The following is an 18,528-nucleotide window of genomic DNA, read 5'->3' as shown; positions in this document are numbered from 1 at the left end:
GCCCTTTCTCAATTCGTGTTGTGCTTAGGTGAACAATGAATATTCCCAGTATTTGCATGTGTGTTCCTTCCGTTTCTCCACGTAGGTATGTAAGGGTTCTGGGGAACAGATTCTGTGGGCCATTCCGTTCCTAGGGAGACTCTTTGTGGTGTGGATTCTGCTTCCTCTCTCACCTCACCTTCCCTCACATTGCACTTTCCCAAAGGTGTCAGCCTCACTCACATCTCCGAGTACTTGAAAGCTATTCTCTTTTCTTGGGACACCATTCCTTGCTTTTATACATGGCAGACCCCTCCTCACCTGGTACAACTTAGCTGGACCATCCATTCCTCTAGAAAGCCCTCCAACTCCTCTCAGACACCACTGGGGCCTCTCCTTGCCTGCATACCCTGAGTGCCGTGTGTGCACCTCAGATGAAGTCCCATCACAGAAGTGGGTGAATTCTTCCAACTCTGGGCCAGAAGATCTCTGAGGGTATCTCCAGTCTTCAAGGTTCCTGATTCTAATGAATACGGTCCATGTTTCCACATGCTGCTTTTGACTTTTGGCTTCTTTTCCTCTCTTCTGTAGCTGGATGAAGGCTCGCCTCCAGAACCAAAGGGAACATTTGTTGACTATCAGACGACTGGGGTTAAATACTCCAAAGCAATAGCGGTAACAGCTCAGGAAATGGTAAGAAGAAAAAGAGCCACCCTCCCCACTGCTGACTGCCCTTTTGTGCACCACACCACTGAGCCTTCAAGTCAGGGTCTATGTGGGAAAGATGAGGGTCTGCTCCTTGTTTCTAGTTTCTCCTGGACCCCAGCTCCTGCCCTTTAACTCTGGTCTTTCTGGCTGCCTGTAGCCTAAAAGCCCCAGTCAGCTGGAACATCATCTCAAAAAAAAAAAAAAGCTGCAAGAGGGATCGAACAATGATCGGGTCTAGGGCATGAGGACAGGGAAACAAAGGACGGAGAGCAAATGAGCATGGAGGAGGAAACGAGAAGGAAGGTGAAGTTGAGGAAAAAGAAAAACGTCCTATTCACCTCTCAGAGGTTTATAGATTAAAATTGCAGTGCAAGAGAAGACGTTTTAGGATAAAACAGAGCAGACATTGTCTGATGGAAGCAAATTATAATAACTGGACAATAAGGGTCTTGCCATTTTCCAGGCCAAATGAAACAGTCTGGTTACATGAAATCTTTTCCTGACAAGAGGAGGCATGTAACTTTTGCAGGTAATTTTCTTTTTTTGCTGAAATGTAACGCAGTCAAAACTGTATGGACCCTTAGGTATACTTGCAATTGAGAGACAGTGAATGGTAAATTGATTGTTAAAAAGCTTTCCCCAAGATGACAAATGGTGTCCTCAAAGAATTAATAGGAATATGTAGAAAGTTCTCCTCAGCTTTTGAAGGCTCAGATGTCACAGGATAAAATTTGGAAGCAGCCTCTTTGATTCTTGCCACATAAGCTTGAGCTGAGAAAGGGAGGGACCTTCCTAACTGGAGGCACCCGCACATTTCCTGTCTAACCCCATCCAGGCCTCTCTGAATGGTTTTGTCGTGTAATCGTGTGTCCACTAGAGGTTGAGCTTGGACCACAGAGCCTTCCCAGAAGCTGCTGCTCAGTTCATAGAAACTCTGTGACTGTGCAGCCTTGTGGTGGCTTAAAAGGGTGGGCTGTGGGAGGAGGAAGAAGAGAAGTCCATCTCGGTGTACCATGAGAAGGCTGGAGTTGGGCTCCAGCCAGCCCTTCTCAGGGGAGCAAATAGGACAGATTGCAGGTGGAATCAGGTAGCTGTCACGATGCTGAGTCCAGATGAACAGGGAGCACAGGGCAGCGGAGGGTTAAACCAGAACACCAGCGGCCTCGTGGTATTCAGGAATGTCTCGGGCTAGGTTCTAGACCCTTGGTGTCTAGCATCTTAAAGAGACCAGCCTCGATCTGCATTGCTGCCTAGGAGGTAGCCGCTGGCCTGGAGCCTTGAGTGGGAGAGAACTCCACCTTATTTCATCAGGGTCCCCCCAGAATCACTGTTCTTCCATTTGGCAGGGCTCAAATGGAGTAGCTCTTGGAATAGCCTCACTCTCTCAGGGTCTACCATCCTTCCTTAGCAGCCTACGCGTCAGTCTCAGCCTTAAAGCCTGTGACATGCACTTGTAAACGTGCCTTGGGCGGCCTGGACATTCCTGTCCTGCCTACATGGATGTGAGCCATTAAACAGGTTTTTAAAGTCCTTTAAAATCAAGGTCTTACAGTGTCACAAAGAGAGAGACAGTACTGTCATCCAGAGAGAGAAAGGCTGGGACAGGAGGGGAGAGATGCTCTCACCAACAGAGAGCCATGATATCTTTCCAAAGGCAGGCTAAGCGTGCTCTTGTGAGAAGTGAGAGGTGTTTTTGCTAATGGAAGAAAACTAGAAACTAGCACTCTAGCTAAGTAAGATAAATTGAGATATCAATTTCTATAAAACAGAGAAAATATTGAACATTTTGATCATAAATAGGTAAAACATGACTGTTTGGGCTTTAGTAAACCCAAATTTGTGGCTGAAACCTTCTCGTTCTTTGGCACAGATTTACCACAAAGCTGCATCCTCTATGAATTTCTTTCTCCAAAACATTTTACTTATTTGTCACTTGTCATTAATGATTTCCCTCCCAGCCCTGTCCCCATGCCCTCTCTTGCCCTGTGTGGGACCTGCTACTGGGATCCTAGAGCACAGATCAGCTCGTGCCCCCTTGTGGTTTCTTTGGGGAACTGCTCTGGGTGACCTCACAGGGCAGGGCTGGCTGGAAGCTGCTGTTCTCTCCTCCTAGAGGGTGGGCACCGTGGCCCAGCCTCCCCTCTGCACTGCCTGAGCACTGAGCATGGTGCCCGTCTCGCTAACCTGGGAGGAGCCCTGCGCCGGCTCGGGCCTGTCGTGTGGATGCAGCATGGGCTTCGCTTCAACGGCCCTCCCCAGTGTCCAGCCCCAATGCCAGTCCCAGGCTTTCCCCTACCAGGGGCTGCAAAGTGAACCAACCCCTTTGGCTTCCGGTGGTATTAACACATTGTTCTCATGCTTTTCTCTGTGTGTGTGTGTGTTTGTGTCTTGCTTGTTTTCTTTTTTCAGATGACTAAGTCGGTTACTAACCCGGAGGAGTTGGGAGGCCTGGCTTCACAAATGACCAGTGACTATGGGCACCTGGCTCTCCAGGGCCAGATGGCAGCAGCTACGGCGGAACCAGAGGAGGTCTGCCATCTTAGGGCCCCTGTTTTAAGAAGCAAACACATGGATGCCCACTCCCAGCGGTTTCAGTGTAGCTTAGCTCCACAAGACCCCAGCCCAGTAGCTAGCACCAGGATTAATCTAACTCCCCCAGGTTGAGACCCAGGGCCCAGCCTGTGCTCAAGGCTGACTGCCCTTTCTGAGTGACCTACTAAGACCTGGGGCCACCTGGGAGATGGGCTTTCAGACAGAAGGACCCTGCTTACAGTGTTCTGGCAGGTCACATAGCCCCCCACTCATCCTCTGTTGCCCCTCATAACATGCCCAAGTCTGGAATTGCCAGGGGCAGAGCCACACACTGCCATCACCATCCTCTTCTAGTCTCTTATTCCCAGGTAGCATGTCCCCGGAATTTCTATGTTTTTCAAAGGCTCACAGGAATCTCGGCAGGGTCAAGTATGGGATTTAGCTCTGCCCCTTTTGAGAAAGAGCTGTGTAGGCTGCTTCCGTGAACCACAGTCTTACCGAATATTGTTGGTGGCTTTCTAAGACCTGGCCCAATCCCCTGCCCCCCCCCATGCTTCATATGTGGACTCCCCTCGCCATTGCCTGCCTGGCTTCCCTAAACTAGCTTTACTTAGTGGCCAGCATAGACTTTGCCTCAGAATCCCTGGGCCCATGAGAGTTGGGCAGAACGTTTGGCCTTAAAGCCATTTTCTAAGAGTTCCATCACTGAACTGCTGAGAAATCAAGTGGTGCATTGAGAAACACACAGGACGTGTGGGCCCTAGGGTGCCTGGTTGCACCCACGTCAGTGGTAACACATAGAAGGGGCCCCGGGCCCAAGGAGCTACATGGCTCTCTAGAGGAAGAAAGCTCAGTGTAAAACAAGAAATAATGGAGTGGACTGTAGGGGCCACTGGGAAGGTGAAGGTAACTACGTTCATTTATTGAGTGCAAACCCTGTTCGAGAAGTTCCCCAATGAACTGGCTGTCAAGGCAGAAGGCTGTGACTAGTCCTCCCTTCTCCTTGTGATGACATTTATTGTCCCCCGAGTCACTCAGTGCCACCCTTTCTGCTGGGAATCAGGTCTAAGTGTGTCTTAACAAAGACTCCCAGAGATGCTGTGGAAATGAAGACCCAAAACAAAATCACCTTCTAACGTGTCATGACAGTGCATGTGAAGAGAACCAGACATACATGTGTAGATACCTGGCTTGGGATTAAGTTTCTAACAGCGCCTGCACTTGAGACTTTAGAATGGTTGAATATTTAGGCTGCAGCATGAACAATTCTGTTTGTAATGAGTCTGTGACGCCGCTGCCAAAAAGGAACAGTTATCAACGACTTGCTTCAGGATTCTGCTGATTTTTTTACACAGGCCCACCTCTATCTTTTCTTTTTTAAGTACACATTCTGTGTTAGCAAGGTCGTTTCACTCAACGCATTTGATTAATAAGTAGTTTTTAAATCCATAAACAAGATTGAAGGAGCTTAAGTTATAGTAAGGAAACGTCTGATTGGCAGAAGGAAGAAGTGTTTACTTTGGGAGGGAACTGGAAACGGAAAGAGATGGAGATTGTGAGAAAGGTTTGGCTCTCTGTCTCCAGAGACCTTTCAAAATGGAATCTGCAGCCCTCTGCCTCGGGTAGTGGAAATGCTGGCCGGCCAGAGTGTTTAAGAGAGGACCTGATGGTCTGAGTGCAGCCCTTTCCACATCCAGGTTCTTACACGCCAGCCTCCCTACCTGTACAACCAGCAGATTTCCTTATTGCAGCCCAGACCGTGGAAGCAAAATACAAAATGCAAAGGCAGCCAGGAAAGAAGCTGTATCGCTGAAAGCACGATAGCAAGTTACTTCGGCTATTGGCTTGGCGTTTGTAGCAGCTGATGTTTTCTTTCGTTAAGGCTCTGTTTTTTCACCGTTACCTTTTAAAATGTATTTTTACATCCCAGACACAAGAGCAATATGACCTGGAGTGAAAGGAGGCAGAGAGAATATAAAATTACCAGTGGCTCGCTAAGGGAAATTCTTTGTGTGCATTTGCCAGACAGATATTTGAGGGGAAAGAGAGAAGGTTAGGGGAGATCCCTGAAGCAATGTAGCTTTCTGTTCTGAGATCCTGGAATTATTTGTTTACCCAAGAGGGCCCCACATCACAGCATGTGAAAACATTTATATCCAGGGCAAACAAGTAGTCTGCTGTGCCGAGTCAACCTTTTGGTCTTCTCCAGGACTGTGACAATCACACAGCAAGTCACAGCTTTGCTGTCTGAACATCAAGCAGGAGCTGTGGCCACTTATTTTCAGGTGGAAATCCAAAGGTTTATTAATATCACCGTGGAAATTTCTTCAGAAAAGTGAAAAACCCTCCAGCAGTTTTGCAATTTAGGATTAGTTTCCTCTTTAAAAAAAAGAAGAAGAAAGACGTTGAGATCCCATGAGCTGTAACTCCTAAATGTAAATCCTGAGGAAAAGATTAAGTGACCAGAGCTTTCCCCCCAGGAGAATTTGCTGCAACCACTCGTGACGCTGGATGTCTTAAAAGCCGGCAGGAACATTTGTTACAGCACTTGTGGCGAGCACCACGGCTCGTTTCCCCAGGGAGATAGATGGATGTCCACTCCAGATTTGGCTAAAATTTTCCACTCCAAGGCACACCTTCTGTGGTTGGGAAGAGATGGACGGCTTCTGTAGGCCATTTTCTCTAAGGAGAAAATACAAAGCCCACTACATATCTTCTGTTATTACATTTTCAGGCTCTTCCAGGCAAATTATATTTGATCTGTTTCAAATGTGTTTGAAGACTTGAGAAAAATCAACAAAAGACTTGAGTATATTTTGTTTAATTTATGCAATAAGGAAAATGATCAGTATTTCTTAGACTCCTACAGTTGAAATTCCATCCGAAGCCCCATAAAGGCCAAGCTTCTCATTTCCCTCAAGGCACAAAACCAAGAGACAACTTTTCTCCTTTTTACTTTTATCTGTGGAAGAAGGGAATCGAGGGTTTTTCTTGACGTGCGAGGGATGCCTTAATAAGGTTGCCAATTAAAACCCCAAGTTTTATGTCTTTGAGTACATTCCTTTATAAGGGACGTTGGGCTGGCTGTAAGTTGGATTTCCTTTTGGGCTGGTCATATTTGCTCTAAGTGTAGTGTTGCTTTGAGAAGCTTAGCATTTTAATACCCCTTATCTATTCAGTGGCCTTAACATTGCCTTCCCTTCTGGAATGGCCCTTGGATAGTACAGAATGTTCTGTGGAATTGCCAACAGAGTGTGTGGATTATGTTGCTATCTGTGGCTTAAGAGCTCCAGCTATCCCACATGCTCATGGAAAAGAGTAGCAACAGAGATGGTTCTTTATTAGGAAAGCCTGTTGCCATTTGTCCTTGATCAAAAAGGATCGTCCAGCTGAGTACAGGAGAGGTTTGCATGGCCAAGCCTCAAGAAGGCCTACAGGCACCTACAAGATAATTGCTGTGACCCGACACAGACTGGACTGTCGGGACAGAGCCCTGGGTTGACTAGGAACTCCAAGGCTTTTGCAGTCATTGCCTTAGTTTAGTCGCAGCCCTTTCCTTTCTGGTACTGGTTTGTCTTGGAGCTCCTTAACTGGAATTTCATCCCCGACGAGCCTTGTGCCAGTCCACTGCTGGATTTACAGGGGACCTGGCTGCATGTGGAGTCCCTGGGCGGTACAAATGGTTAATGCACTCGACTACTAACCAAAAGGTTGGAGGTTGGAGGCCACCCAGGGGCACCTTGGAGAAAAGGCCTGGTGATCTACTTCCAAAAACTCAGCCATGGAAAACCCTCTGGAGCACAGCTCTACTCTGACATATCTGGGCTCACCTGAGTCAGAATCGACTTGACAGCAACTGTTTTTTGCTGCATGTCTCATGCCACTTCCAAGAAAGGGGCTGAGCAGCGGGGCACTGGTGTGTTTTTATAGTATTGCCTCTTGAGAAAGGATGGGGCTAAGGGACCACGAGGGCATTGCAGAGGGTGTATTCCACTATTTATTGCGTCTATGCATAGGTCTCAAGTTTGAGGCAGCTGAACGGGTCCCTCGAGCCACAGGGTGATTTAAGAGGCACGTGCTTGTCCCACGGCACTCTGCAAACAGGAAGCTCAGGCTCCCCTCCTTGCAGAGAGCAGAAGAAACACGGGGAATGCCGTTTAAGAGCCTGGATGTTTCAGCACAATGGTTCAAAGCAGGTTCTTCAGAAACCTGACCCAGGCGGGGGCTTTGGGGCTTCTGCACGTTTGATTCGAGGCTCATTTTGTAAACGTAATTTAACATTTTAAAAACTTTTAGGAAAAGCTGCGTGGGCTCCTGAGCTTCGTCTAAGTCAGTGTCAACCATTTGGAGCCACTAGTGCATGAGCCCAAGGAGGGCTGATAGCGCAACAGTTAATTAAGCGTTCTGCTGCTACCTGAAAAGTTGGTGGTTCCAGCCTACCCAGTGGGCGGGCAGTCTGCTCCTGTAGAAATTACTGCCTAGGAAACCTATGGGCAGTTCTACTCTGTCACGTGGAGTCACAGTGACTCAAAAATCAACTGGACAGCACCTAGCAACACCAGCACATTAACCCAGCTCTGGGTGGTTTTTTTGCAGACCCCCTTCCCCCCTAGGCTAACGCTGCTTCTGTCGTTGTTGCTGTGGTTGTGTAACTGTGGAGAAAACGACTCCATTTTGCTGTCATTTATACACAGATCAGGGTTTTCTCAGCACCATGCGGCCAAAGCAAAATATAGAAATAAGTTGGCGACTGAGGCAGCAACTGGCCTTCATAACGCCCATCTTTAAAACTCTGGTTCACTCAGTCTCGTTGTTGACTTCAGAGTCACAGGTATGCATTTTAAAGGAAGCGCTTACTGATAACATATTCTATGTTGCATGTTGAGGTTCCACATGAAATTATATTTGGGGGTAAAAAGTTTCTGCTAAAGGGGAAAATAGAAAAGCACTGGTCTACCAGAGCACCGTGCTTGGAATTAAAGACTGGATTCCCATCTTTCTCTGCTTAAGACCGGCTGTGTGATCCTGGCTAAGTTATATCACTTCTGGACCGCAGTCTCTTCATCTGTAAAAGGGGGAGGTCTCTTTTATGTTGAGATTCTATAAATGTGCCCTCTCCCATTTCCTCCTCCCCTGGCTTTCCCAATGGCACCCTAACATTTAGAGATCTGGGGTCATCATTGAATGCAGAACTCTTGGCCTTTGGATTAGCTCTGATCCTTGAATACCAAAAACAACCATATATGCGTCGGGGTAGAATTGTGCTGTGTAAGGTTTTCAGTGCTTGATTTTTCTGAATCCTGCTTTCTTTCGAGCCCCTATGTAGGCTGAAACTTGCAACTTTTCGGTTAGCAGCTGAGCATGTTGACCTTTTGCACCACTCAGGGACTGACCCTTGAATACTTAGGGTTAAAGAATATGGATCTCAAAGGACTTGAGAGCCTGACTGAGTTTAAAACTTTAATGGGGGCATCTCCCGGCTTCAGCTTGACCTTGTTTTTAAACCGGCGAACGTGTCCAGCGAACATACATTTGAATGGCAGTTACCACTGTTTGTGCTGAATGAGAGTGTCTTTTCCCTCCTCATTGCTGCACTAATCCAGACATCTTTGCAGGGTCACCATGTTGTACAAGACAGAGGTGGCACTCATGTTGCATCCTACATGGAGTTGGTCAGCAAGACACCCCTGCCCACTGGAGGCACTTTTGCAACTCCCAATGTACAATGGAGGACACCCGAAAGGGCAGAAGTTCTACTTCCTGGATCAGGAAAATTTTCTACTAAATAAACTTGAAAGTGTTTTAGGCCTTACGAAGTTAAGGGAATAACACTTTTCCCCAAAAGCAGCGTGTGTTCAATAATAAGACAGAGCATTTGCAGCCCCACAGACTCCCCAAAGTCACCCTTCCTCAAACTTGGATTCATGGGGATGGTATCAGACAACTGCATCCAGGTGACTAGAAGCTCCCAAGTTTTATCCACAGCACCTGAGATCTTTTAGTAAATGCTCTTGGTAGATGCTGGAGGATTAAGCCACAGTTTCTGGCTATCGTGGATTCTTGAAAATAACGCTTACTGGCTCATGATTAATTTTTGTTTTGCTTTTAGTTGTTTATCTGGGCTGGAGGGCAGATTATTGATCAGACCAAAATGCAAATTAATGTGAAACAGAGCCAGAGGGATGCAGACTTGTGGAGGTGGCAGTGGAATTATATCTTAAAGGAGACAGCTGGCAGCTTATCCTTAGCAGAGCTCATTTAGTTTCTCAGCTGGCAGTGAAACTTAGGACAACCAGGGCCATTTAAAAAATGCATGCCTGCTGAGCCGTTAGCTGTAAAAATGTACCTTTTTAGGGAAACCACAAACCTGATGTGGTAGAAAGGAGGCCTGGGCTTAGGATGACCCATCTCAGGGGGTGTGCTAATTGGTAAACTTAACCAATTTTGCAAGAATTTGAACACTCTAAAATAGACTTAATACAAATCTGTAGATATTGAACGTCCGATAACTCTGCTCTGTAGGGTTGTTAGGAGGGACAAATGAGGTTCCAACACCCAGTAGGAGCTCAGTAAATGCTTGCTGAATGGATAGCTGAATGATCCCATAAAGTTCATCTCATTAACATTCTTACCGGTGGCTCAGGACACAGATAGGCTGTGAACCAGAAAAGGCAACAGAATATTGAGACGGCATCATGATAGCACAAGGAGATATTTATTTAATGGGACTGTGGGCATTTCACAATCTCTGAAAAGGGAAGCAAAATCAACCAAATTCCATACTTCACTAAACACAGGCTTCCAATCCGAGTGGAATTTTCCTAGCCAGGCTCCCATGGGACGGAGGAGAATTTTCCACATAGGGAAGCCCTCCACGGCAGGGTTCACGATGCGGCTCCTTCCCCATCCTGGATTTGTCTCCACAGATTGGATTTCAGATCCGCACTCGGGTGCAGGACCTGGGCCACGGCTGTATCTTCCTGGTCCAGAAGGCAGGGGCTCTCCAGGTTTGTCCCACGGACAGCTACACCAAGAGGGAGCTGATTGAGTGTGCCCGTGCCGTCACCGAGAAGGTAAGGAGCAGGCTCCCTCAGACACAGCTTCAGGTACCGACCTCTCTGGGTTAATGGCTGTGATCAAGGACCTAAGTGGGAAACTAAACCAAAAATCAGCCGAGGCAGCTGTCGTCTTTTTCCCTCATCTCCCAGGGATGGGGCCTACCAGGGAACTGGGGTGATTGATAGACCCTGAGAAATTGAGGGACCAAGAGTGACTGTCCCATAAAGGTTGGGTCCCTGGTGGGTGACCTTGAAGGGCTGCCCTATGTATAAATATCAGAGTCACAATCAGCAGCCAGGAGCCTGCTGCAGGGTGGAGCTAGAGCTTCTCCCTTGGAAACCTTTTGATAACTTGTGCCCCCTTTTCTAAGGAGCCCTGGTGGTGCAGTGGGTCAGCACTCAGCTGCTAACCAACAGGTTGGCAGTTTGAATCCACCAGTCGCTTCCATAAAGATTTCAGCCCGGGAAACCCTATGGGGCAATTCTGTTCTGACAAGTTGAAATCAATTCCACAGCAGTGGGTTTTTGTCATCCTTCTTAAGGAGGCTCCCAGGTGGCTGAGAGCTGGGTAAGAAGCACCTGAAGTTCCTTTCACGCATCCTCTTTATTTGCAGACAGGACAGGAAAGGGGGGTGGGGGTTAAGTGACTTGCTCAAAGTCCCCCAGCTTCTTTGTGGAAGAGCTAGAACTTACACTAGGTTTTCTAACCCTCAAGGCAGTCGGTTTTAGAAACAATCACACAGTATAGTGCATAAGCCTGAAGATCTTAGCTGAGTTACTTCACCTGTCCAAGCCTCCATTTCCTCGTCTGTAAAATGGGAATAAAGTCATACCACCTGGCTCACAGGGTTTCGAAGATTGAACATGGTATATGTAACAGTGCTTGGCAAAGTGCCAGACACCTAGTTTAACATGTAATAAGCAGTAGCCATTGTTCCCTATAAGCTCACTGCTCCCAGAAGTCTTCTCTGGTTAGCGAGGCTCCGGCCGGAGCATCCTTTCATTCCCGGTAGCTGTCACATTCACCCGCAGGGTGTTCATCTTTTGCTTTGCTGTTGTCTGAATCATTTTTCAGATGCACACTTTGGCAGGCTCCTGGAAGCCCGGGCTTTCTGTGGCTTTCCCCGCTCCTTTCACTTTACACCGTAGGACGGAGAACTTCATCCTGTTTTAGGGACTTGGCTGTGAGACTTGGGTGTCGGGTGGGAGGATTCCTCAACTGGAAGCCACTGCTACAGAGGACGCTCTGTCTGCCGCCCTCAACCAGGAGGCCAAGTGCAGTCTGGCCTCCCAAAGCCACAGGAGCCTCCAGGCCTCCCTGGACTCCGCAGAACGAGGAAATAAATCTCTCAGCTTGAGGAGGACACTTTTCTCGACTTTCAAAATCTTTCCTTGTTATTGAAGTTCTCTTGCCAGGTTCCCCCATAGAAGACCTCGTTGTAGTGGGAGCACTGGGAGGGGGCGTGGGGCTTCCGAGCACCTTGGTCTTCCTTGGCTGGCCTGGCCTGCTGCATGCTGCAGAGGGGGCCTGATGTGGTACACTTGGAGAAGGTATACTGTGGGGAGGAGGCTGGCTCTTAGCAACTAGGCTTATCGGCTGTTTCTTGCTGCCTTTCTAATTCCCTTGCCCTCCCGTCCCCACCTGTCATGTCCTCACAGGTGCTGGCTGTGATTATATACCCCCATCACCACCATGAACCCCTTGACTTGTTTACCTCCGTGTCTTCCAACCCAGGGAACCTAGTAGATGCTCAGTAAACCCCTGCTGACTTGCGCACTTTTCCCATTGGGCAGGACCTTGTTTCAGGGCTCACTCTGATGGGAGTGTCTCCCCAGATTTCTGATTACTTGTCACGGCCATGGGCACCTGTTCTGTGGGAGTTCTTTCCAGAAACTGGATACCACATTCCCAGGCCAGCGCTGTGCCAGCCCAGCTTGTCTTCTCCTGATGGGAGCTAGTGGCATTTAACTCAGGAAAGGAGGAAATCGTTCCTGTGGGCCGGCCCCTCTGCCCCTCCTGCCAGGCTGCATCCTGCGTCTGCTGAGGTGCAGCGACACAGGAGGGAGAGGCATCTGGAATGCTGAGTCTGGGTCCCTTACTGATGCTGTGACTCCCTGTCCTGGTCGCGAGAACATTCACAGTCACCTTTGGGTCAGGCCAATCAAGCATGGTAGGTGTCTGCTCATCGAGATCAATACAGTGCTCCCATCCTGAAGTCTTAAAGCCAAACCCAAACCAAAAACGAAACCCATTGCCGTCAAGTCAATTCTGACCCATAGTGACCCTATAGGACAGAGTGGAATTGCACCATAGAGTTTCCAAGGAGCTCCTTATAGATTTGAACTGCCGACCTCTTGGTTAGCAGCCGTGGCACTTAACCAGTACGCCACCAATAAACCAAAAAACCAGACCAGTTCTCAGTTCCAACTGAGTGACCCTACAGGCTGGAGTAGGACTGCCCCAAGGCTGTCATCTTCACGGAAGCAGACTGCCACATCTTTTTCCCGAGGAGTGGCTGGTGGGTTTGAACCGCTGACCTTTCGGTTAGCAGCTGAGCACTTAAACAGGGAGCCACCAAGGCTCCTTAAAGCAAACAGTAGTTTAGCTTAATGAGTAAAGAATGTCTGCCTTGAGCATTACGATCTTTTAAGAACTATCTGTTTGGGATCAAACTGACAAGAAGACTGGGAGCTTAGGGAGCATGAGTTTATATTATTGGAGGAGGAACAGTTGGGAGAAGGAGGGTGAGAATGCTTGGTGGGGAGCTCCTTCCTCTGCAGAGACGTGGGGGAATTGCAAGCAGGGTGGAGGAGGGTCAGATTTGCTTTGTGGGAATGGAGTGAGGGGGGTGGGAGGCCGAAGAAGAGGGCCTCTGATAAGGAAGACCCTGGAGTGAACACCTCAGTCAGCTTGCTGGACCCTCGGGTCACTGGGATTATTACTCAGTGGCAGGGGTGGGGGTGTTACATATGCAGACCCCCTCTGGGCTACAGCCTCCCTGGGGTCCGTTAACAGAGATGGCAAGAGGATAAAGATAAATTGTCCCGCCTTTCACAGGAACCTAACCCCTTATTCCTCTTTGTAGTTTCAGAAACATAATGGTAATTAGGTAATTAAAAGCACCTTCCCTCTACTGAAGTCTTTACCTGCCAAGCTGACTCCTTACATGTTTTCCCCCACTTCATCTTCCCAGTGGAGCCTAGTGGCACAGTGGCTAAGCACTCAGCTGCTGACCAAAAAGGTCAGCAGTTCGAATCCACGAGCCGCTCCTTGGAAACCCTACGGGGCATTTCTGCTCTGTCCTATAGGGTCACTATGAGTCAGAATCAACTCTACCGCAATGGATTTGGTGGTTTTTTTTTTTTTTTTTTAATCCCCCCAATATACCTACAGGCAAGAATAGCTCCATTTTACAGATGAGGAAACTGAGGCCTAGAGAGGTGAAACAGCTTGCCCAAGTCTATATAAATGGCAAAACTGGGATTCAGACTGAGTCTGATTCTCAATGCGTGCTCTTATCCCTTCACGTACATTGACAAAAGGAGAGAAAATTCATGTTTTCAGAGTTACCGCACCTTTGGTTTACCTTTTCTCCATTTCACCCGCCCCTTGCCATTCCCTTTCTGCCGGCAGGTGTCCTTGGTGCTGTCTGCTCTCCAGGCTGGGAACAAGGGGACCCAGGCATGTATCACCGCCGCCTCTGCCGTGTCTGGGATCATCGCCGACCTGGACACCACCATCATGTTTGCAACTGCAGGGACCCTGAACGCGGAGAACAACGAGACCTTCGCAGACCACAGGTACGGGAGCAGAGCCCCCCACCAGGTTTCTGGGCAGGGAGGGGGCCAGGCTGCCCAGGCTCTGAACCTGCATAATCAACATTAGAGATGCTGTTCAATGCCAGAGTGTGGTTATCCATTTTCATTACAGCAAGATGCTTCAGTGGGGAAAGTGAACCACGGAATCAAAATAAGTCCCTTTTGCTGACTGTAAAAACAGAGTTAGGTTTGAGTTTTGCCCTTCACAGCCCCAAATCCACCCTGTTACAGTGGAGGATTTTTTTTTTTTTTTTTTAAGTTTTCACTTTCCAAGCCGGAAAGGGCTATTCCTCTAACTTGCTTTCCCACCAACCCCAGTGGGATTGGGAGTGACAGGAGCAGGCACATTTAGGCCTTACTGGGTTTTCGGGGGAGCCCTGGTGGCACAGTGGTTAAGAGCTCAGCTGCTAACCAGAAGGTTGGCAGTTTGAATCCACTAGCTTCTCCTTGGAAACCCTATGGGGCAGTTCTGCCCTGACCTAGAGGGTGCAAGGGGATGGGTTTTTGATTTGAGTTTTGGAGAGTGAGGTTCCAAGCCTGCTGCCTCTCCCTGGCTTACGCAGATAACGCTGGCTCTTCAGCCTCCGCTCGGTAGCCTGGTGCAAGGGGCTCTCCATCACTGCTGGGGACCCCCACACACATCCTCGCCACGTGTCCAGCGCCTTTCTTCCTCCCTCTGCCATCCTAGGGCTAGACTAAGGGAGGAGCCCCCAGTGCTCTGTCTCCCCTCCAGAATCCAACCCCTTGGGCTCTGACGTCCTAGACAGGGTGCCCCAATTGATGCATCCTCACGGCTCACTGTCCCTATGAAGTATTTTAAGGGATCATAGGAGCCACAGAAGAGACTGGCCTTTTATTTAGATATAGGGCTAGAGGTGTTACCTTAAATGCGGGTTCGAGCCACCTGCCGCAAAGCCAACACTGAGACCGGAGGAGGTAAGCAGTAAGAAGGCTTTATTGAATATCGGTATTCAAGAGACAGAGGGGGTTAAATTCCTCCCAAATTCTGTCTGCCCTAAAGGGTTGATGGGAGGTTTTTATATGGGAAAGATCAGAGTTACCTAATGTTTTGAGCACGGTAGTTCACAGATGGTCTTATACATCACAAAACAACTACAAAAACTCTTTATTAAACTAAAGATAAACATGCCAGGCATCTGGACTCTCATCAGTATGTTTATAACAGGCTGAAAAACTCTCATAAGAATCTCTCGGCTAGTGGAGCTGTTTTGCCAAGTCCACTGTGGCTGAGATAGGGAGCAAGAAAGAAGGCCTTCCTGTTGGTTTGCAGGCTGAAGGCCATTTCTCAAGAGAACAAAAAAAGAAGAAAAGAGACCAAGGCCACAGGAGCTGAGATAGCTCCGCACCCCTTTGGAAGAGACCGGTGCAGCTGGTGCAATTAAAAAATGTTTAGAGATTACTTAGAGCATCATTATGGCGTTAGTCATGTCAAGCTCTCAGTCACCTATTTTGAATAGGGGAAAACATGTTGTAAGGTATGAGGGTATTTATTATGTTTTAAGAGCCTTTGAACAGGCTGCTCAGCTATATTTTGAACAGAACCATTTTCCAAAGACTAGAGATTAATCACAGCTTATACAGTTATACTAAAACAAATGAAAAAATGTATTCTCTCTATAATGTTAAAATATTAAAGAAAATGCATTTTCACTACTTCAGAAGAGGGGAGCCAAATTGGTGGGCCTGAATCTTTCACTGAGACTGTATGTTAACTGAGTACTTGCATACTCTGTTGGCTTTCTTCTCCTTTCTCCAGTTTATATACATGGAAGATGAAAGCCACATGATGGGGGGAGCACTCCACCTTTTCTAAGCGCTATAATGAAAGCTCCCTACAAAGGATTTCTTTCCGTCTTAACTACAAGTAATCAAGTTTTGTCCTTTGTGTCTCCCTGTCTTCTTCCCTCACCCCCTTTTTCAGGGAGAATATTCTAAAGACAGCCAAAGCCTTGGTTGAAGACACAAAACTGCTGGTATCCGGGGCTGCATCCACCCCAGAGAAGCTGGCCCAGGCAGCCCAGTCCTCGGCAGCCACCATCACCCAGCTCGCCGAGGTGGTCAAGCTGGGAGCAGCCAGCCTGGGCTCAGATGACCCTGAGACACAGGTATTGGTGGGGTCTGGGGGCTGGGTCCTCGTCCAATTCCCACAGAATGGTGTACACCAGCCTCAGGGTCTAAAAGCAAAGTAGGAACTTTGAAGTAAACAGTATGTGTCTAAATGTGCCTGTGATTGGAGAACTGGTAGGAAGCGGTTGTTATGGCTATTAGCTGCCGTCGAGTTGGCCCCCAACTCATGTTTACCCCCATCCACAATGGAACGAAATGCTGTTCTGTGATCAGTCCATTGTGATCCATAGGGTTTTCACTGGCTGATTTTTGGAAGAAGATCACCAGGCCTTTCTTTTAGTCCATCTTATCCTGGAAGCGCCACCAAAACTTGTTCAGCATCATAGCAACATGCAAGCCTCCACCGACAAACGGATGGTGGCTGTGCGTGAGGTGCATTGGCCAGAAACTGAACACAGGCCTCCCTCACAGAAAGCGGTTACCTAAGCGAGATAGCGTCATGGGCTATGGTGGTAGAGTAGGGATAGGGATGAACTGACGGATTAGGGTGAAATTCAGGAGGAAGGCTCGACTGGGCTTGGTGATTGATTGAAGGCAGTGGGGGGTGAGGGAGAGGGTGGAGTCAGGGGTGACTCCCATGTTTCAGGCTGGAGCAGTGTGTGGATGGTGGCTCCATGTACTGAAGTGAGGTCCCCACAGGAAGGGTGGAGAGATGACAGCAAGGATAGTTTGGGGCATGTCGACTTGGAAGTGCCAGTGAGACAAACTAGCAAGTAGGCATCTGCTTGCTCAGAACAGACGTGGGGATTCAGCAATCGATGCCATATACATAGTGACTAGAGCCGCAGGACAGGAAAACCATGGAGTGGGAAAAGAAGGGGGTTCAGGGCAGAGCCCTGAGAAACCCAACACTTAGGACCATATTAAGAAAAAGAGGTACCCAAGGACACTGTGAAAGATAGCAGCAGCAGCTGGTGGAGGAAAGCCAGGAGGGCGTGATGCTAAAAGGAGAGACGGCTGAGAAGTCAAGAGAGATGATGGTCTGAGAGTTGGCCATTGGCCCTGGTGCCGTGGAGGACATTGGTGATCCCAGCAAGGGCTGTTTGTGTGGAGTAGACAGTAGGCTGACAAGAATGAAGAAACAAAGTCAGCCCACACAGACGACGTACTTGAAAGTCTGACGCGGAAGTGGGGTAGAGAGAGGAGCTGGAGAGATGGAGGAGGGGCCTGAGCTCCTGTAATCTCCAACTGCCGATTTAGCAAATACATTGATATTATCTGCCTGTTCTTTGGTCTCCCATTCTAGATAGTAAGCTCGTCAAGGACAGTCCAAACAAAAAAACCCAGTTGCCATCGAGTCAGTTCGAACTCGTGGCGACCTCATGTGTTTCAGAATAGAACTGCGCTCCATACAGTTTATATGACCATGACCTTTTGGGACTACTTCAGCAGATCGTTCTTCGAGGAGCATCTGGGTGGGTTCAGACCATCAACCTTTTGGTTAATAGCCCAGCACTTAACTGTTTGCACCATCCAGGAGGGCTCCTCAAGGACGATAATCATGGTTTATTAATCTTTAAAACCTGAGCACCCAATACAATTCCCAGCACATAGGGGATACCCAACAAATATTTGTTCAACTGTTTTTGCACCATCAGCCAGCCACAACCATCGATAAATAGAATGGAAAACTAAAAAAAAAAAACCTGTTTTCTCTATTCCAGCACATTCAAATGGTAAATGCGTCTGCTTTCATTGCTTAAAGTGTACGTAACAAACTAGTCTGTTTGGTCCATTTGGCCAAAGCTGGATAGAAGCCACCATCCAGTGCCTGGGTGGACAGCTGGTTAATGCAAGGCCAACAGCTTTGCTCCCATGCCACGGTGGCCCTACCCTTTCCGACATCCTCTAGTGGGGCTTAGCTCTATGGGAAACATTCTTCATGTTCCCCTTTATTCCTTCTGCTGAATGTCTTTTTGATAACATCAGAATTCAAATTGGCTGCCTTCTGGAACTCTAAGTATTCCCAGAAATTCCTGCCTATGGTATTGTTTTCACCCCCATTAAGGAAGGAAAAGTTGAAAACATGGTCCCTGGAATTGGAATCATGCAGCAGAAGTACTCTCTCCTTGCCTGATACAACTTTGGGAAAAGTGAATGGCCAGAGGGGATTTAAATCTCTGAACACAGAGAAATGTCCTGAATTGCTGTAAAGTTTTCACTCCCAAGTGGTCTCGATATCTGGAAGCACCATCTTCCAATGAGGCAGCACCTAATTAAAAAAAAAAAAAACCCTCATAGAATTGTACAGGGTCAAAATGGCTAATGTTATATATATTCTATC

At 48.0% G+C, this 18,528-nt stretch overlaps 1 protein-coding gene across 2 annotated transcripts in view; it reads left to right on the top strand.

The window, feature by feature from the left end:
* TLN2 (talin 2) overlaps positions 1 to 18,528 on the top strand; it is a 393,238-nt gene that overhangs the window by 326,351 nt on the left and 48,359 nt on the right. For both annotated transcript variants that reach the window (XM_064267460.1, XM_064267461.1), the window contains 5 exons: positions 571 to 672; positions 3,097 to 3,216; positions 10,146 to 10,292; positions 13,912 to 14,078; positions 16,039 to 16,222. In XM_064267460.1, the coding sequence (XP_064123530.1) occupies positions 571 to 672; positions 3,097 to 3,216; positions 10,146 to 10,292; positions 13,912 to 14,078; positions 16,039 to 16,222 (720 nt within the window). The remainder of the gene's footprint in view (positions 1 to 570; positions 673 to 3,096; positions 3,217 to 10,145; positions 10,293 to 13,911; positions 14,079 to 16,038; positions 16,223 to 18,528) is intronic.

Source organism: Loxodonta africana, chromosome 13, assembly GCF_030014295.1.
Source record: "Loxodonta africana isolate mLoxAfr1 chromosome 13, mLoxAfr1.hap2, whole genome shotgun sequence".
In the NCBI taxonomy this organism is placed as follows: Eukaryota; Metazoa; Chordata; class Mammalia; order Proboscidea; family Elephantidae; genus Loxodonta; species Loxodonta africana.
This window is presented reverse-complemented; position numbering and strand designations above follow the sequence as displayed.